This window comes from Melanotaenia boesemani, chromosome 11 (assembly GCF_017639745.1).
Source record: "Melanotaenia boesemani isolate fMelBoe1 chromosome 11, fMelBoe1.pri, whole genome shotgun sequence".
Lineage (NCBI taxonomy): Eukaryota > Metazoa > Chordata > Actinopteri > Atheriniformes > Melanotaeniidae > Melanotaenia > Melanotaenia boesemani.
Genome location: NC_055692.1, coordinates 7,844,059 through 7,863,439, shown reverse-complemented (window position 1 = coordinate 7,863,439; position 19,381 = coordinate 7,844,059). Strand labels below are relative to the sequence as shown.

At 37.9% G+C, this 19,381-nt stretch overlaps 4 protein-coding genes and 1 long non-coding RNA gene across 5 annotated transcripts; 3 read left to right on the top strand and 2 right to left on the bottom strand.

Moving 5' to 3' along the window:
* The first annotated feature begins 661 nt into the window (after positions 1 to 661).
* Positions 662 to 974, top strand: LOC121648456. Its single transcript, XR_006011980.1, has 2 exons — positions 662 to 783; positions 911 to 974. It is a non-coding gene; the product is annotated as an uncharacterized LOC121648456 (long non-coding RNA).
* A 127-nt stretch (positions 975 to 1,101) lies between these two features.
* On the top strand, positions 1,102 to 2,672 carry LOC121648545. The gene is made up of 5 exons (XM_041998743.1): positions 1,102 to 1,404; positions 1,522 to 1,595; positions 2,167 to 2,244; positions 2,276 to 2,354; positions 2,542 to 2,672. The coding sequence occupies exons 1-5, from the start codon at positions 1,110 to 1,112 to the stop codon at positions 2,670 to 2,672; spliced, it is 657 nt and encodes a 218-aa protein (XP_041854677.1). The 5' UTR covers positions 1,102 to 1,109.
* A 2,280-nt stretch (positions 2,673 to 4,952) lies between these two features.
* On the top strand, positions 4,953 to 7,005 carry dynll1 (dynein, light chain, LC8-type 1). Its single transcript, XM_042000258.1, has 3 exons — positions 4,953 to 5,078; positions 5,790 to 5,928; positions 6,619 to 7,005. Exons 2-3 carry the CDS (start codon positions 5,797 to 5,799, stop codon positions 6,754 to 6,756), a joined length of 270 nt encoding a protein of 89 aa, XP_041856192.1. The 5' UTR covers positions 4,953 to 5,078; positions 5,790 to 5,796; the 3' UTR covers positions 6,757 to 7,005.
* Positions 7,006 to 8,169: 1,164 nt separating this feature from the next.
* On the bottom strand, positions 8,170 to 19,252 carry rpl6 (ribosomal protein L6). The gene is made up of 7 exons (XM_042000254.1): positions 19,242 to 19,252; positions 12,041 to 12,190; positions 11,828 to 11,926; positions 11,005 to 11,148; positions 8,712 to 8,760; positions 8,440 to 8,624; positions 8,170 to 8,350 (listed from the first exon to the last, which is right to left on the bottom strand). The coding sequence occupies exons 2-7, from the start codon at positions 12,188 to 12,190 to the stop codon at positions 8,198 to 8,200; spliced, it is 780 nt and encodes a 259-aa protein (XP_041856188.1). The 5' UTR covers positions 19,242 to 19,252; the 3' UTR covers positions 8,170 to 8,197.
* On the bottom strand, positions 14,060 to 19,344 carry acaa2 (acetyl-CoA acyltransferase 2). The gene is made up of 10 exons (XM_042000252.1): positions 19,192 to 19,344; positions 17,294 to 17,460; positions 17,066 to 17,194; positions 16,517 to 16,633; positions 15,933 to 16,080; positions 15,604 to 15,779; positions 15,278 to 15,407; positions 15,088 to 15,158; positions 14,677 to 14,831; positions 14,060 to 14,585 (listed from the first exon to the last, which is right to left on the bottom strand). Exons 1-10 carry the CDS (start codon positions 19,205 to 19,207, stop codon positions 14,504 to 14,506), a joined length of 1,191 nt encoding a protein of 396 aa, XP_041856186.1. The 5' UTR covers positions 19,208 to 19,344; the 3' UTR covers positions 14,060 to 14,503.
* Positions 19,345 to 19,381: the final 37 nt, after the last annotated feature.

Below are 19,381 nucleotides of genomic sequence, written 5' to 3'. Positions count from 1 at the left end.
TTAATGATCCATTGATTTGAGTCATGTTTGTTGTTGTCAGAGGGAAGCATCTAAAACCTGCAGTACAGTGGCCCAATTGGTCCAGAGTTAGTGATCCCTGGACTAAGTCTTGTAGTTTTTAGCAGGACTGGGCTAATGTGGGCTAGATATTAAAAAGATCTATGAAATTACACTTAACATTTTTCTTTTACAAACAAAACAAATGTTGCACGAACCAGAAACTGTTTTACTGAATCCTCATGCTCTGTATAACTCAGTCCAGATTTGAACAGCTTAGGTTTTGTAGTTTTTGAGTAAGAGCTGGTCTAGAAAAAAAGAAAATCCCCAAAATTTGCCATTTTTGCATTTTCAAAATTAAAATGAAGTTTTCACAAATCAGAAACTATTAATATAAATGCTTTGTATAATAATTCATCCCAGGTTTGAAGTCTAGGTCAAAGTCCCCCAAAAAGTAATCCTTTAAGTATTTGGTAAACGTGAGAATTGTCAGTAGAAAACTTTATCATTATTATTATTATTTTTAATATCTCTCATGTTTCACCAGTAAAATTGTAATATATGCTATTGTATTAATGTTAAATGGCTCTAACCCAGAAAATACACGTCTCATATAAATGTCCATTTTTCTGAGAAACTGCCTAATAATACTTAATTTGTTTTTATTACAGAGGATAATGTATTGCCCTTTTTGTGGATTCAGCCTGGAATCACTAACTGCATTTTGCAGTTCATGTGGCAAGGACATCACATTCTTGAATCTTGATAAGACTGGCACATCTGCAGGTAAAGTTTAAAAACCTTTCGTTTTTAAATTGAAGTGAGACTGTACAGTATAAATATAAATATGCAAATATAATGTCTGAACAAAAAGATTAGCAGAAATTGACATATTCTCTTGAAAAATGTGCAGTGGAGTCATTCCACAACTTTCGCAGTTTAAAAGAGAAGAGGCGGCATTCATACATCAAAAAGAATAAAGAGAGCAGTGTGATGGTAACTTTTGCTAGTGTTAAGCTAACAATTTTTTGTTGTCTATTTTTTGTGTATTCGAATTGGGTCGATGAACCTGATTACAGTGTCCTGTTTCTTCATAGGTTTCTGTTGCCCTTATGCAACTGAGAGATGGAGTACTGAAACCTGTAAGAGGAACATGCCTACCACTTGTAGTGAATCCAGAGCTGGATGCTGAGCATTTGCAAATATCTGCTGTACAAAAAATGAAGGACTTCATTGGCAGTTTGCAAGATGGACCCTACTTTCTACTTTATCCTGATGGTACAAGGATAATCAACATACCAGAAACAGAAACATCATTCACTCTGAAACACTCCAAGAACGTAGTGGGAAAATCATACCAACGCATCACAGTGTACATTTGTTCAGCTGAAGATTTCCTTAAATATTGTAAGTAACTCAGAAATTACTAACCAAACTAGACATGCCTTAAATTGATTACTATCTGTAAAATTCTAAGTAAAAATATTTAAGTTTAAATCCTATTTTTTGTCTTGTGTTTCACAGCTCAGTCCACCTCAGATTCTAACTCGTCTGACTCTGAAGTGATCATTAGAGAATTCAATGCAGCTGATACACTGGTGAGTGTAACATTTGCTGTTGTGTGAATCTGTATTTTAGATTCTGTCTAAAACTGAACAAAGCCACCAAAATTGCAGTAAAACCCACTGTTGTTTTTAAATAACTCGAGGTATGGCATTTTAACGTAAAATGAATACTTGGATATATTTTGTTGTGCTGCAGAGATGTTATACCACTCTGTCATTAATTATAATCAACATTACACTAAAAGTCACTCACCAAAGTTCTGTCAATCAAATCTAAGTGTTACAGTGATATGTGCTGCATATGTATGTATAGCTATGGGATCCTGCCTTGAACAGTACCAACAATGACGATAGAGAATCACACATTGACCATGAAGATGTAATATGTGGCTCATTAAAGTCTATTCTTCACATGTAGCTTCCTTTAAAAATTCCATCATACATTTAATTTTTTTCTTCAGTTTGTTTAATTAATGTCTCACAATGACTTTGAGATAGACATCATCTTTCTTTACTTGGCAAGTGCATTCTACATAAGAAATTTATGGTTTTTAGCTTTAAGTACTTCTGTTCACCTGTCTGTATTTCATGATTCCCGACACAGATTTTACTCTCCGACTCAGAAGAGGGCTCGGGAACATCAAGCTCTGAAGTGGTAACTGCATGCAATAGGTATTTTTCAGTTGCTTTAATGTTGCTTTAACACCATTTAGCCACTGCTGCTGGGTGAGAAGCTGCAGGGGATAGGTGTCAATGACTCCATGGTCTCCTGGATTACTGACTACCTGACAGGTAGGCCACAGTTTGTCCATCTGGGCAGTGTCCTGTCTGATGTGGGGGTCAGTGATCTAGGAGTTCCTCAGGGGACTGTGCTGTCTGCTTTCCTCTTCACCTTAAACACCACAGATTTTTCAGTACAACACTGAGTCCTGCCACCTTCAGAAATTCTCTGATGACTCAGCTGTTGTTGGGTGTATAGGAGAGAGAGGGGAGGAGGACAGAGTGCTGGTGGAAGGGTTTGTGGAGTGGACTAGCAGGAGAGATGGTTATAAATTTCCAGAAGAAGAGGGCTCCTCTAACTCCACTGAAAATCATGGGGCAGGAAGTTGAGATTGTTGACTTATAAGTACCTGGAAGTGACCATCGACCACAGACTGGACTGGAAATCCAACACAGATGTTGAGTACAAGAAGGGGATGAGCAGCAGGCTCTTCTTCTTGAAACAGCTCAAATCCTTCAATGTCTGCAGCAAAAAGTTGGAGATCTTTTATCAGTCTGATGTCTCAGTGTGCTTTTCTTTGCTGATGTGTGCTGGAGAAGCAGCATCTGAGCCAGCAACACCAACAAACTGAGCAAACCTTGACAGAAGGCTAAAACTGTGGTGGAGAGGAGGTCACTGACCATCCTCTTCCCCACACACTGGTCAGACAGCGGAGCTCCTTCCCTAACAGACTGAGATGCTCCACTGTTGTAAGGACATATACAGGAAATCTTTCCTGCCAAATTCCATCACTCTGTTCAGCAAGTCCCCTCTGGCAGACAGGGAAGAGCCTGCTTAGGCAACAGGCTTTACCTGCTGCTCCACTTGCCTTTTTTTCTACTTTTTTAAATTCTATTTTGGTTTGCACATTGTTTTTCTTACATTTGACTTGCACATCCTTATTTATTTATATCAGAAGTAGTCGCAAACCTAGCCCTCCAGATTGATCGCCATATTGTCAGCAGATTTAACATTTACTGCTCTGACACCTGGGATGGAGCTGTGAGATGATTCAAAGGGGATTGGGGTGCATTGGAATAACTCCAAGTTCAGCTACGCACTTGATATAATTTTGAGCAATGACAGTAGGATCATTGTTTTGACTTTCCACATGTAATTTTTCTGGAGAAGCCATCAATACAGCCACTTACTGCAATCCCAAAAGGTTTCAGGTTGTCGTATCCATCAACATGCCTCACTTCATTTGGTCCCATTAACTGGTACATTCTTTGGAAAAATCTCCTAGAACGATCCTCTATCCCAGATGAGTCAAGTTCTTTCATTAGGTTCAATACATCACATCTACTGACTGTTAATGAGTACTTTCGTTTGAAAATCTACCACATTGCTCGGAGCCTAAAAGCTTACCTGACCCTTGAAGTTCCTCAGAAATAGCTGCCCGCACAGTAGCGATTGGAATATGGTCAGTCCTTTCAGTCAGGTCTGCATCTTGTAGTCTTCTTTTTAAAGTACTGAGACTCTGTAAAATGTTGTGCTTGATTGCCAGTAAGTCCAGTATTATTTCAGAGCTATGGCCCTCTGTGAAATACTTGTGAATAAGTTAATCTACCGTGGTTGCTTCAGGACCTGATGGATAAATATATGAACAGTGTATTAGAAAAAACAGATCGTCTACATTGACACACTTTTACATTTTACACAATGATTGATTAGTGAACAAAATAAACTGAAAAGGTAATGACTCATTTAGATCATTTGTTGTTGTAGTGTTCACTCCAGTGGCCGAAACGCACTAGAGTTTCTAGAGTAACCCTTGCAAAATGCCACCCTGTGTAGTGGGATTTTAAAAAGTATTTTGAGGATGTCATCGTTTTTCTAAATTGTATTTTTCTGTATTTGTAGTATTTAAGATATATTTAGCATGGTTTGAGTTTCATCATACTTTAGTGCAATGTTTCTCAATCCAGTTCTTCAGAATCCATTGCCCTGCATGTTTTAAATGTGTTCCTACTCCAACACACCTGATTCAGATTAATAAACTTCCTCATCAAGTTATTTGCAAGCCTGCAAAACAAGCCATTCAGGTGTGTTGAAGTAGGGTTACCTCTAAAACATGGAGGGCAGTGGGTCCTGAGGACCTGGATTGTGAAACACTGATTTAGTGGTATACTTAACAATTTACAGTACAATACAGACGTCCATAATCTTTAAGAAAATCACAAGATATTCCCTTGGTTTGAAGACTTATTAAAAACTGAAATTTCTGCCACATGAGCCAACAGTATGATAGAATGTTCTGAAGATTTATTCCACAATATGGGCAAAACATGATCTGGTAAAAATATAAAAGAGAGAAGGACAGAGGTTTATGGCAAAAAAGTAACTTCAGTTAGAGCTTTTGTGTTGTGTTGCAGTTAATTGTGACGTATTGTGGCTTTTGTATTGCTGTAACACCATTAGTGACATAAGTACGATACAATACTTGTGCTATTTTGATTTATGGTTTGAACACCGGTGCCATTATGAAGTTGTTTACGAAGGTTGCCCCAGTAACGAGTATCGCAATGCATCATGGGCTGAAATAAAATGCAAGCAGAAACACCAGAAAGATAGTCTTGAGATGACCAATGGCAGCAATCTGTGCATTAATACACGCCAATAGGAGCACGTCGAGGCAGCAGTCTCCAACCGCCACACACCCACATTACTTTTGTGTCAACCACTTCGCGGGAGTTGTCACTACAGGAGCAATCATCCCCTTTAAACTACCCACACTATAAACGGACAACCGGAAGGTACATTTACAATATAGCTCATTTTATTTATTTAATCTATCCTCTTATGCATTACTGAAAAATTATTATGTGCATTAAGCGTTTTTTAGTGATGAATGAGCAGCTAGTTATCGTGCTATAGCTAATCAACAGCTCAGCATCAGTGAGTGCGCATGTGGCTTGTTGCAAGCAGCAGCATATCCTCAATTGAGAATTTTGGCTAAATCATATTTGTTTTAATTACGAAAGTTAAAGTGTTCGTTATGGAAATTGGCACAATCTAAACCGTTAGGGGGAATTTGTTTTTTGTTTTTGTTTTTCCCCCTCCGGCTTCTGTGTTATTTGAAGCAGTCTCAGGGACATGGTTAAATTTTGCAGCCCGATCCCTGAAGAGTCTCGATGATACCACGGAAAATTTGAGACGATCATTTTAAATGTCCTGTGTATCCATAGAAACTACACAGAGCGCGCTTCCAGTGAGCCAGCCTCTGATTGAAGTTATGTAACACTTGTAGAAAAGGCACGTTTAAATATTATGTAGTCATTATTATGTAACTACGCTTCACTAATTTGCCATTTTCTTTCCCTCTCGTTGCTGTCTTCACGATCGTCGACTGAATGTTTTAGCTTTTGACGCAGATTATTGTTAGGATGTTGGTCTAGTTACATTGTGTGAGTGTGTCAGTGTGCCTGTGAGAATGATAAATTATCTGCTGTGTTTTGGTTACCCAGGGCAACAATGTCTGACAGAAAGGCAGTGATAAAAAATGCCGACATGTCGGAGGACATGCAGCAGGACGCCGTGGAGTGTGCCACACAGGCCCTGGAGAAGTACAACATCGAGAAAGACATAGCCGCATACATCAAAAAGGTAAATATATGTATATATTAAAAATGTGTGTAGAGTGGAAGTGCATTTAACTTGGTTGCTTTAGAAGAAAACGCAAAATAATTACATGTTAAAATAATGGTTTTACTGATATGACTGTAATGTCATACAGTAAAATGGGGAATGCATCTCCAGCCATCATGTATAATTGTATGGAAACTTATTCAAGCATTTAGCTGTTTGTCTGGGTTATATATATATATATCGTCCATTACACTCCTTTAAGTTTTATAGGCATTTGCTTGATGGCATTGAATGCTTGATATGAACTTTATAAAAGATGTTTTTGTTTTTAAATGATTTGAAAATGAGTTTCGTCTCTGTATATTGTTCAGCTCAGGTTCGATATGCCATCATCTCCAGATTCAGCAAGTCAACACGGACAAACCTTGTGGCAATATATTTCTGAGCGAAGCTTGTTTTTGAAAACGAATGGGATATTTTGTTGATATCATGCCATATGCTGTCTATTAATGGAAGGGAGATGCATGAGTGCAAGTGATGTAATTGAAAGCATACAGTTGATAATTTCCTTCCACCTACAATCTGACGAGCAGCTGATGGAGCTTTTATATAATATCAACAAATAGATGTTTTTGAACATCTATTGGATTGGTTTTGATTGTTTTCTTAAAAATTAACATTATATTTTTTTTCTTTTGCCCCACACAGGAGTTTGACAAGAAATATAACCCCACTTGGCACTGCATCGTTGGGAGGAACTTTGGCAGTTACGTGACTCATGAGACCAAGCATTTCATTTACTTCTACTTAGGTCAGGTGGCCATTCTGCTGTTCAAGTCTGGCTGAGGCAAGGCATTTTCTCAATCCCAGCTGACCATACATAACAGTACTGACTGACTCCACAAAAGGCACTTATCATTCCTTGGCAAGGGGCCGCTGCCTTTTTCTGTGCTGCTTTCTACTTTGTTGTTTTTGAGGATAAAAAAAAAAAAACGTGGCCATGTTAAAGAGATGAAACACATGTATTTATTTTTGTCTTGTTATATTAGACATGTCCTTTTTTTTAATTAAAGCGTAGCTGTTAAGCTGTCTGGGTCCAATGTCTCTGTGGTCATTTCATTGAACTGCCTTTTCAGCCAAATTGGAATGACTTGCCATTGTTGAAAGCACAGATGTTCAGTCTATCAATAAGATTAAATTGATCAAATTGTGCTCACTCAATGTCAGTAATTGGAGTTGCTTGTTTGGTACAGTTAAACAAGGAAAGTTTCCCCTGACATTTCTTCCTAAACCTGAATTGAAAATATCTGCCCGGGTGAAGGGGATGTAAAAAAAAATAAATGAAAACACACTTAACATTGTGATGTTAATTGTGGGTTAACATTAGTGAAGCGATCAGCTTTACAAAAGGGGTGAATACATACATCACCTTCTAAGTTTTTTTTGGAGTTTCACTTAAACCTGTAGCTGTGGCTAAGCCAAACATGGTCTGCAACATCTTTTGCACGATGAGAAATGACCTGCTCCCGTTACAATGCTTCAGAGGGAATTCCACATTGCTACTTTTCTAAGACACTTTCTCCACATTGCTGAGTGCCAACAATGTCATTTGCCATAACCAAGTGGTTCTAAACCTATTTTCCTTGATAGCACCCTACATCCACCTACCAAAAAGCCAAGATTCCTTTCTTGGAGTACTATATCTCACTAATGAAATAGTAAAGGAAAAAAAATCAGTTACCAGGATATATAAGGATTACTCCATTACCGTAGCTCCACCAGCTCACTGACCTTATTAATCACAGTACATGGACAAAAATGGTTTGGGTGAACAAGTCGTGACTTTAAGTATTTAAGAAAAATGTACAAGAAAACTAAAGGATATGTTTTCAAATACTGTACAGCTGATCTTGATCAGCCACATTCATTCACCTCAGGACCTGGTTTTAAGACTCAAGTGTTTCCAGGCTCCTGAAATGTCAGTTCCATGTGAACCAAACATCCAAATGATAAATTAAACACATACATAAACTAATCTGTGTGGACATGGCAGTAACTTTATCACATAGGCTCTGTACAATCTAAACCTTGTAGCCCTCTTGTGCTCTTTGGGTACACCCAAAAGGTTCCACCACACTAAGTCATTAATTCTCTGTAAAGCTGTATGCACTATACAGATTTGCAAATACAGAATGCGTGTAAAATGAGCAAATTCAACCTGAATAGAACGCAAGGAAAACAAGTCCACACATGGCATCTTATGGCGGTACTCTTTATTACAACTCAATTAGAAAACCAGCTTGTGTGGGTAGACACCATTCGACAGGCAAAAGGTAGAGCGCAGGTATCCTTTCAGCTGAGGTACTTTCTTGATGAGAGGCAGGAGCTGGGAGTCGACAGCCTTCTGATCCTCCTTCCTCTGCTCTGTCAGCTGGTACTTCTGCAGATCAACAAAAACAAATTTGCTTGAAGGCTAATTTCCACAAGTAAAATACAGGTTGATGCATTTTAAAACAATATCCAAATTACCTCTTTTTCTGTATCAAATATCTCTCCCTCCTGGTGACGGGGCCGCCTCAGCTTCTTCTTCTTGAAGTAGGCATCATTAAGGGTTTTGGGGATCTTCATGCCAGAGATGTCAACTTTGGTGTTGGTGGCAATGACAAACTTCTGGTGGGCCCTGCGCAGGGGGACTCTGTTCACAGCAAGAGGGCCTGAGGGAAGAAAACTAACCATGAGAAAAGAAGCACAACATATTTGAACTGGTTTATGAAGAATTCTTCTGTAACATGCATTCTCACCAGTAACAAGCAGGAGACCGCTTGAGAGCTGCTTCAGGAACACCACACGCTGGAAAGCAAACATGAAATGAAATCTGCTGTATTGGGACATTTTCAATTTAAGAATCCAAATTAGACAGAATTGAATTATCACGACATATACAAGACCTCAAAACTACTTATTTCAAGAGGTGCATCAGAAAAGCCACTCTGCCATTTGGATAATACTTGCAATTCTTTTTCATGCCAGGCTATTTAGACAGGAGAAAAAAAAATCTATTCAACACACTTTAATTTTATGAAGAGGGCTCTCTGCCTGTCAGTTTCAGCTCAAACATTATTTAGGTCAACTGCAGCTCAAAGTGTGTGTAGGCACACTTGCTTCTATAACTTGCCCATGCAGCATGTGAGTGGGAGAGAGGGACAATGTCTGATATGGAGGGTGTAGGATTGTAGTTATGTGTCCAGCTTTCTTGTTATGCTGACAATATGTAGTCAAATACATTAGAAGTAATTCACTCTTATGGCTGTATAGCCAATAGGCTCGTCACAATGCTAAATTTTAAAGGTCCCATATTGTACATTTTTTCAGCAATTTCATATGGGTGTCAGAAGTCCAACAACATTGTTTTCAGAGTGTATTACCCCAAATTCAGCCCTGGTTCTTAATTTTAGCCATACCAAAAATGGCCCTAGTGACCTCTACTGAAAATGGGCTGTTTCTGTGTGAACTGAGTGGCGCCTGTTCATGCCCCTCTCTGGGAGAGGATCTGGCTTTTGCTGGTGACTGCTTTGTGATTTTAAAGGGCAGGCTCAGGTAGGCGGGGGGCAGGTCAATGGCAGTATCACCTACTGGGGAGAGTGGTTATTTTCCTTCGTTAGGTCACAAAGAGAAAGATCTCAGACTCACCAGTTTGAGCACACATTCGCTTAAAATGTGGAGGAAGCGAGAGAAGAGAGAGTTTTCTCATATGTGGATCTCATACACAGGCTATGAGGACACATATGACTGTGAGAAAACTTGTAGAAAGTGAATTTTGCATAATATGGGACCTTTAAAATCAGTGTCACCTCCACTGTGCAGTATCCATAGCATTTTAGTCAGGCCATTTACTTTAACTTTGTTTTTTAAATAGCTATGATTCAGTGTAGTGGAAAGTAGCTCTTTGCAAAGTGCAGTATTTACCCTAACATTATATTAGGGAAAACACTAATGAGCTGACAGAAAAAGACTGCAAGTATCTCCTGATGCCAAGTACTAATGTCACTTTTTAATTGTTTGATGTCAGCTCTACCCATCTGCAGCCTCCCAGGGTTGCATGTTTAAAGTTTGTGACAGAGTACACAAACTAGCATTCTCCTGTACTCTTGGGCCACAGCATTGTCGGCTTCAGTAGACACATGTAGATAACTGGCGTAGATTTAACCATTTCCACCAGCATTGCTAAGATTAAGGCAGGTTCATTCAGGTCTCTGACAACACGTGCACACGGATCCTTTCTTCCTTTCTGGTGTTTTACAAATAATGATGCAGGGAGAAGTCTGTAACTCTCTGAACAACAAAAACGAGTCAGTTTTATGCTGCAACAGTTCTGTTTCTTCCCACGTTCAGCTGGTAATAAGAGGAGAGGCTTTGTGCCCATCTGCCTGCAGTGCTGTTTTAAGTTGTAAACTGGAGGAATTTCACAAAGATGGCAACATTGGTGTGGATGCGGTTGCAAATTATCTAATTAAATACAATATTTTAGAGCTGATATCTGGCTTGATTTAAAAACAAAAACAAATAGCCATAATTTAGATATGTTTTAATACAAAGTGTGAGATTTAATATTAAACTAAAGCAATTAACACATGACAAAGTGATGAATTTGTGATTCTATTTGTGTCAATTGAAATTTCAGTGGTAATACTGGTAACATCTGAATATCATTGTGGCTTTACAAATAAAATAGTACCGATATAAACCAGCTTTGAAGTTAGTATCAGTCAGGGAGGTTTTCCATTACACTGAGAATCATGTTTTGCATAATCACAAGCAAAAAAGATCTTTCCTTTAAAAAGAACAAAAAATTAATTTCAGTAATAGGGTGAAAATCTTAAAGTTCACCTGTGTCTGTTTTTTAACAATTAATGCTATACAATTATTGTGGTACCCTGTTCAGATAAACTTGACCAGAAGTCAATGAAGAAGAGGTCTAGTATTTAACTGTGACCTTTCTGTATAAACAATGCGCTAACACTATAAAATAAAATCTTTTCCAGCCTGTGCAAATGTCTTTGGCATCAGATCATTATTTGTGGCAATTGTTCTTACCTTTCCACGGTGGCGACCAGTGAGCAGAATGAGGATAGTTCCTGGCGTGATGGAGGCGCGCAGCTTCCTCTTGTGCTGGCTGAAGGGCTTTTTCCCATGGCTCTTCAGTTTACGAGCAACATCCTCTGTGGGATAGTAGCGGGGCTACAAGGACAAAATAGAAATAATTTTATTTAAAGTTGCATTAAACTTTAATATTGGAAAAGAAACATTAAAGTTTGGTGTTTATAGTGTTTCTTTCCTTTCTTACTATTGCCTCTTATATCAGTGTGCTACACTGAAAAGAAAGCTTAAAACAAATAACTTAAGTATAGTTAATCACTAGTAACATTCAGGGAGATCTGCACTAAAAGGTTTTTCTGTTTGTTGCCATCATTTGTTTGACAAAAGATAAACTAAAGCTAGATGTAGCCCCGACAGCTTCTCTGACATTTTCTCAGTTACCAGGGTAAATGTTTCCAACATGTAATTGGTTGCCAAAAAACAGTCAAGATACAAGCAGCTATATGAAATTCTTAGATGTTCACCTCAACTTAAGCACTACCGCACAAGACTTGTAGACTGCTGCACTTTTTCTACATTGTTAAATTACCTCTCTCCTTATTGGGAAGAAATTACATGAAAAGAACTCAAATTATTTACATCACTGCATTTACTGATAACATGAGAACATTGTCCATGTTTCAAAACAATCTTTGTATAGGAGTTCTCCAATTTGTATCACCCAAAGAGAGGAAAACATACTTAATTCTGCTTCCTAATAAACTTCAAATTGTTTTTGCACAAATTAAATGCGACTGATAAAACTGCACACATCACTCACCATCTTGCGCAGCTTGACAACACGGGTACCCCCATTCTTGTCTCCTCCAACAGTCTTCACAACAGTGAACTGGGGTCTTGCCTTAATCTTTTTCTCAATCTAGACAAAATAAATTATCAAAGAATAAACTAACAGGGTATGTATTTAATATGTATTTGGATTATTTCATGATTAATTTTGGGGGGGGGGGGTGTTTCATGTGTCTGCCCTTACCTTGGTCTCAGTGGTCTTGGTCTTCCTCTTGTACATGGCGCGACGGGAGTACATAGCCGAACGGGAGTAGCGACCGATCCCCCGGGCCAGAACCGGGTTACGGCTCCCATGCTTCTTCTTGGCAGACTTCTTCTTGTCTCCCTCTGCCATCTAAAAGAAACCAAAGCAAAATAGGTCTGTACTGACTTAAGTACTGAAAGTCTTGTAATAATATCCTTCACAATTCCAACCATTGTCAAGTAACTAAATTAAAGATAATGGTAGCTTGATATTATTTATTACTGCTGTCTTGGCTACAAGCTGGTAAAACTGTACTACACCACAACACTCATCAATGACAACCTCAAACATGACAGCCAATAGTGCTGCTGAGCTGGCTATTTAATGCACTAATACACAAAGGAATACATTCATACCTTAAATTATACATTCAACTATTCCACTTTGTTCCTGACATGACAGCCATAGCCCAGTGATTCCCAACCCTGGTCCTCAAAGCACTCTATCCTGCAGGTCTTAGATGTATCCCTGCTACAACATACCTGATTCAAATATATGGCTCATTAGCAGACTTGAGCAGAGCTTGTCAGAGAACAATTTAATATTAATCAGGTGTGTTGCAGCAGGGAGACATCGAAGACATGCTGGATAGTGTGCCTTTAGGACCAGGTTTTGGAATCACTGCCATAGCCAATGTTCAAGCAGCATGACAAGTATGGTAGCTAGGAAGCTGCTAGCAACACAGTAGAGCAGCTTAGCTGGTTAGCAAAATACTCGCTTCTCTGTGAAAGCGTGTTTTCAAACTGAATAATCTGATAGTAATTTTGTGGGACTATACCAAATGGCAGACTACCAAAGGCAGAACAGTTTCTATGAACAACTTAGTCAACGTTACGGACTAAGCGGAGAGGGTAGCCGGCGGCCTACAAGTGCTGAAGTGCTAAACTGCTCATCCTTAGAGACATGACGGATAAACCACGTTAATAATCATGTATAAACCATTGTCTAAATACGCTATTTCAATTCAAGTTACTTGGAGGTCACTGATTTTATTCTTTAAAACAGATGCATACAGATTTTTATTCAGACGGCAACACGAAGAGAGAGCCATCTTACCTTTGCTATGAAAAAAAGAACGACGTCCGGGGACGTTACGTATATAAAGACGTAAGAAAATGACGTCTTTACGTCGTGTTTAAAGGGTTTCATGGTCCTTGTAGTTCTTAAAGAATTGTTGTCTGTTGCACCGGGTAAATTATTATAGTGTTTTTCTTTCTTTTTTGTTTGTTTGTTTTTTTTTTTTTTCAATAACAATTACTTTTTTATCAAGATTTTTTACCAAATATAGTTTGGCATATGTCTGCTGTTTTTAAACAAAGAGGTAAATGTCCGGCTTATATTTACAGAGTAAACATGTCTACATAACACGAAATTTACTAAAATGACATTTGACAATAAAAATGACTTGTTAATTGTTGTACAAGTGATTAATATACTTAAATTATTAACTAGTAGTCAAACAACTACAACTTTATATTTTTAAGACATTTATTAATGAAGTTTTCTAGAAAATATTCAAATAAGACCAAAAAATATCCAAACTTCAAAAAGCTTAATGCTTAAAAAAAAAAAAAAAAGTTAGAGCTGGTTGCTGGATATTGTGAAGCATGCTGTTTTTAGAAATTATAATTCAACTACTAGAACCACATATTAATTTAAAAGTGTTTTTATTACACAACATTTTTTACTTAAAAGTTGTCCATTGGAAATATTTTGAAAGAAATCCTAAAAATAAGGGTGGTGTGTCAGTATCATTCAGTAATCCTATCTTAATGGTCTAATTGGTTAATAATTTCCCAGTTTTGGGATAAATAGAATATCTATATAAATGTGTTTTTTTCCACACTATGAGAGGTTAAATAAAAAAAATTACATAATAATCTCCTTATCTTACTAAAATAATTTAAAAGAGATTACAAAAGATGAGATCTTATCAGGAAAATATCAGAAACAAGTTACTTATTTTGATTTGTATGAAAATTTTAATTTGGATTCTTTGACACATGTACAAAATCCTTTGTTTCGAGTGCTGCAGGCGCAGATAACACCAACACCTGAAAATGGAGCGATCAAGAGCATTTTAAGGCAAACAGTTCATTTTAATGGTATACTACACATGTTAAATTTACCAAAGACCCAGTACTGTATTTTAGGCACATAACAGACTCCTACACCACTGGGGTAGATCAGTTAGTTCCTTATCTTGCAGGCATCAGTAGATTTTCTACAAATCAACTCAAGTGACAAACTGAGTAAGCAGCAAAAAAGGGATTTACATACATTATATGTCAATAAAACAATCTTTTGAGAGTGTATCAACTGTGTTAGATTTCACAGGTGTGGACGGTGTGTGTGCAGGACAATATTGTAATGTAATCCATCTTCAAATGACAGCTTTGTCCATCAGCAGTTTTCCAGGATGATTGCAATGCCTTGACCTCCACCAATGCAGGCAGACCCAACGGCGTACTTGCCTCCCCGTCGCCTGTCAGAGAGAAACTTCCTTAATGAAAGCAAACATCTCCCGATCATATAAATCTCTGTACAAACACAGTGATAGCTTTTGGCTGTTCTACCTGAGCTCATGCACTAGGTGAGCAGTGATGCGTGTTCCAGAGGCACCGAGAGGATGTCCGACGGCGATAGCTCCCCCGTTAACATTGCTTTTCTCTGGGTCCAGTCCAAGAGCCTTGGCAACAGACAGGTACTGAGGAGCAAAGGCCTCATTCACCTGTGCAAAGAAACAAACACCAAAATGCTTCACCTACACGTTAACCTACTAATTAAATCAAACATCAAATTCAGTGTTATTCTCTACATTTACCTGGCAACCAAAAAGTCTACTACTGTCTGCATTTGAGCCCCAAAGAATAAAAAATATCCCCAGAATCAAACATTGTGGTTCTTTTAATCTTTTGGACTGTAAAGAAATATTTTTACTTTCATTTTAAGTAGTAATGGAGTAATTGTTCCTACTGGTAACAAACCTCCACAAGATCCATGTCTTTGAGAGACAGGCCGGCTTTTTTGAGAGCTTCTGTAATTGCTGGAACTGGGCCTACGATGATGAAAGGAAACCAGAATTTTTATTAAACAGAACAATGTTCAAGCTTATAAAAACCATAACTTAATTCAAAGGGGGTTCAACTGCATCTCAACCATAGCAGTGTCACTCACCAATTCCCATAATGCTTGGGTCACAGCCTGACACATGATAGGCCACGATTCTGGCCAGCGGAGTGAGCTTGTGTTCTTTCAGCGCATCCTCACTTGCGATCACCACAGCAGCAGCACCATCAGAGACACCCTGCAGATCAATAGGACACATAGTTAGGAATTATCCTCTGACAGAATAAAATTGTTCCATGGTTTTTAAATCAAACTATATTTTGCTGTCTTTTCACCCAAAGTTCAGTGGCATTGTCTAAAGTTATTGTCCTTACAAGGAATCTGGATTTCTTTTACTGTATCATATTTTGAAAATAGACAGCAAATACACTAACCGAAGCGTTGGCAGCGGTGACGGTCCCTCCCTTCTTGAAGACAGGAGGCAGTTTGGCCATTTGTTCTGGTGTGGTCTGAGGTCGAGGGTGTTCATCCTGAACCATGGGCACTTTGCCTTTCTTAGCTTTCACGTCAATGGGAGCTATTTCAGCTGTAAAGTGGCCACCCTCATGAGCTGTAGGAAGAAAATGTTACAGTCCAACTATTAGAAATATAATTATATGAAGCAGCACCTTTTGGCTGCAGAAATCCCCCAAAGAATCTTTCCTCTTATTAGAGTTTTTATGTGCTACTATATATGAGGAATGCATAAAAACAAACTACTCACCTGCCTTCCACCTTTGTTGAGTCTGGTATGCATAGTTGTCACAGTCTTCTCGTGTAATCTGGTATTTCTCTGCCAGGTTTTCAGCTGTGATGCCCATCGGGATCTTGATGTGCAGATCAGTCAGACCTGCCCACAAAGTATCCTCTAGCTGTCAGACAGATAAAGACAGGTTTTATATTTATCATTCCCAGATTAATAACATCCTTATCTTCTATCCTGTCCTCTTCACCCTGTACCAGCTGAGACAGATAGTAGCCCTCCCTAAACCAGGTTCTGTCTTTCCTGTTAAAAGAGAGTTTTTTCTTTTCCACCATCACCCGCCGCTCAGTACAAACTCAGGATGGGGGAAATGGTGGTTTACATAGCTTGGCTATTGTTTTTTTTTTTAATTCACTTGTATGTACACTGACTGGATGACAATGAATTGGCTTGAACTGATTTTGTCTGTGAAGTGCCCTTATATAACTTGTGAATTGGTGCAATATAAATAAAGCTCAAGTGAATTGTCCTTCTGGCCATCACACGTTTTTACATGAACACGTGCTCTGCGTGACGAGATCTTAAAAAAAACACCAATAACAAACCTTAAGATCAACTCCAAACTTTGTACCAAAGCGGATGTTGCGGACAGCGTACGGAGCTTGGCTCATGCTCTCCGAACCTCCACACAGGACCACCTCTGACTCCTTCAGACAAATCTCCTGCATACATGTAAATCACACACTTTAACTTAAGATGTAAGATGTAGTTAGCTTAAAATATGTGGAACATTGTATTTTCAATCTTGGTTGGAGGATGTTTGATATTATAAAGCTCTACACTAATACACACATCCTTGTTTACATGAACAAAACTTGTTACCATAATTTGTCATGATTCATTCGGTCACATGTTCAGAAATTAAAGTTCAATAAAAAAAAAATAAAAAAAAACTATGGCTGAATAATAACTAATCTCTAGAGCAGTGTAATACTGCTATAGGCAATATAAAAGTAAACATCATAGCAGAGCAGATGTAAAGGACTCTACTGGATTGTAGGAGTCAATATAAACACAGTACATTTGTTCTCTTGCCATGGTGCTTTTTTAAATTAGTTAATTCATTTTTGATTTGGTCTTGACGGATTGCTTACATGTGCACCACTGATGATGGACTGAAAACCAGAACCACAGAGTCTGTTCACAGTGAGGGCAGGCACAGGGATGGGAACGCCGCACCTCAAACCAACATGACGAGCAATGTATGGAGCATCAGCTGAGCTCTGAAAAAGATGGATTAATAGAGTAAAATATGTTAAAACAGTGGGAACAAACCAGAGCATATCATTTTGATGAATATTTCTCTTGATCAGTCGAGATACCTGCATGACATTTCCCATAATGACGCTGTTAACCATCTCTGGGGCCACGCCCCCTGCAGCAAGGGCAGCCTTGGCTGCATGCTCAGCCAGGTCTGTTGCACTGTGATCCTTTAACACACCACCATAGGTACCAAATGGAGTGCGCTTGGCTGCTACAACAAATACGCCTATGAAGAAAAAGAGAATTTTTACTCAAGCAACAGCATGCTAACACCTGCCAGTAGTGAGCCACAGCCAGAGATCAGCAGCAACACAATAAGAGAATAAATGTTATTAAATGGATATACTTTGCAGAACCTAAAATGAACAGAAATCTATGCTCCATATTAGGTTACTTAATATCTTCTTACCAAATAATAATTTAGATCAGCTAATAAAGATTTTTCACTTGCTTAGCACTAGTTTGTTTTTAAGAACATTTAGCACAGAACTGTCACCTCTCTCAACTGAAATACCATGATGATGTTCCTTTTAGTTTTTAAATCAATGAACTAAACTGCTGGCACATCTACTGTATTTGTCAGGAAGGACAAGGAACCCTGACCTGAGCTGGGCACTCGTTGTGGTTTTGACAAACATTATAGTTGGTAGAGTGTGAACTCTATTCTTAGACTCAACTTGTTAGTATGAAAGTACATTGAAATACAATGTGAGACAAATGTTTAAGGGAGAGAATAAGACAAAGGAAAACAGACAAGTGGAGGGACAATAACACTGCATCAAAATGTTTATATTCTGTCCAATCTGTTATATAATTCAAAGCATACTTTATTTTTATGCATACAAACTGTTAAAGATTGATTTTTTTGTTTGTTTTTTGTTGTTGTTTTTTTGTAGAAAATAAGAAAATCTCAGTAAATATATTGTTATGGAAATACTAGTTAATTCCTAAATTCAAACTTTTTGGTCTGTTTGTGTTCTTCTCCTTTTAATCAGGTAAATGTGAACAGTGAATCCAACCCTACACAGGCTGTGCTGAACGTACAGAAAATGTAATATATTTAAAATTTTAAATAATAGAAATTAAGTTCCTATGTCTTCGGAGCACTTCTTGTGATTAGAAATGTTGTGTAAATGTTAAATAGTCAAATCAATGAAGATTTGTGAGAAATTCACACTCTTTGTATGACCAAGTCTAAGTAATAACAGTTGCATTTAACTGTGATTATTCACATGAGGTTATGAGTAAAAAATGCTTGATTATATCTAAAGCTAGACCTTTAAATTTTGGCTAAATGAAAAATATAAACAGAAGAAACAACCATTTGATCAATTAGCTGCTGTAAATATCCACATTTTTAAACAAATTAAGTGCATTTTCTCACGTTTCTTGCCTTGTTAAAGTACTTTTAAAAAGTAAGTTAAAAAAAAAAGTCATCAGTTGTTTGTGCCGAACCAAAATAAAAAAAACTTCTGATTAATTTTCTCTAGTGATACTTCATACTAGTAGCCTACCATATTTTTCAAGTACCAATATAAATAAACTGTCAATAAAAAGATAATGATTGTCACGTATGAATCCACAGAGAATGCGTATTCTCTTACCACTTTTTAAAAGAAACAACCAAATAATAATTTAGTCAACATTTTATTTATTTATTTTACATTAAATCTCTTCTCACACTAAAGTTGCGACAAAGCTGTTAATGATCCTGACACGATCTGTCACCTTTCGCCTACAACGCAGTTACGCTTAGTCAAGAAAAAGCTTTCAATTCCTGTCATTTAAATAAATAAAAAGGTCAACTTTATCAAGATGGCATTCACTCCAGGTCACTGATAATAATGCAATTAAGTACAGACTTTTAAAATCTGACATAAACTATACAGTGTAGCAGATCTACACAGTAATGACCATCTCTGTTGTTTGTACGTATACCTGAAATATATTTGTTTACCTCTGAGAAGTGCCATGTTGGTTCAACAATCCGCCACTGCCTGGTTAAACCTTTCAGATCGATTTCTTGATGTGGCACTCTATCAGTGAGTCCACGGTGAAAGATGGGCCAACTGCGACCTTTCCCCTAAATAAAGCGCCTCGCCAACCTTTTATTCGCACAATGAGATTCGACAAACGTTTTCACAATT

Excerpts from the sequence above, each read along its gene's own strand:
- LOC121648545 (XM_041998743.1), top strand. The coding sequence starts at position 1,110 with ATGCAACTGAGAGATGGAGTACTGAAACCTGTAAGAGGAACATGCCTA. Across the intron at positions 2,245-2,275 it reads CATGCAATAGGTATTTTTCA|CCACTGCTGCTGGGTGAGAA; the intron begins GTTGCTTTAATG and ends AACACCATTTAG. Across the intron at positions 2,355-2,541 it reads GATTACTGACTACCTGACAG|GAGAGAGAGGGGAGGAGGAC; the intron begins GTAGGCCACAGT and ends TTGGGTGTATAG.
- dynll1 (XM_042000258.1), top strand. The coding sequence starts at position 5,797 with ATGTCTGACAGAAAGGCAGTGATAAAAAATGCCGACATGTCGGAGGAC. Across the intron at positions 5,929-6,618 it reads TAGCCGCATACATCAAAAAG|GAGTTTGACAAGAAATATAA; the intron begins GTAAATATATGT and ends TGCCCCACACAG.
- rpl6 (XM_042000254.1), bottom strand. The coding sequence starts at position 12,190 with ATGGCAGAGGGAGACAAGAAGAAGTCTGCCAAGAAGAAGCATGGGAGC. Across the intron at positions 11,149-11,827 it reads TTGTCAAGCTGCGCAAGATG|CCCCGCTACTATCCCACAGA; the intron begins GTGAGTGATGTG and ends TTGTCCTTGTAG. Across the intron at positions 8,351-8,439 it reads TATTTGATACAGAAAAAGAG|AAGTACCAGCTGACAGAGCA; the intron begins GTAATTTGGATA and ends GTTGATCTGCAG.
- acaa2 (XM_042000252.1), bottom strand. Across the intron at positions 16,634-17,065 it reads CCATCATCAGTGGTGCACAT|GAGATTTGTCTGAAGGAGTC; the intron begins GTAAGCAATCCG and ends ACATGTATGCAG. Across the intron at positions 14,832-15,087 it reads AAGACATGGATCTTGTGGAG|GTGAATGAGGCCTTTGCTCC; the intron begins GTTTGTTACCAG and ends TTCTTTGCACAG.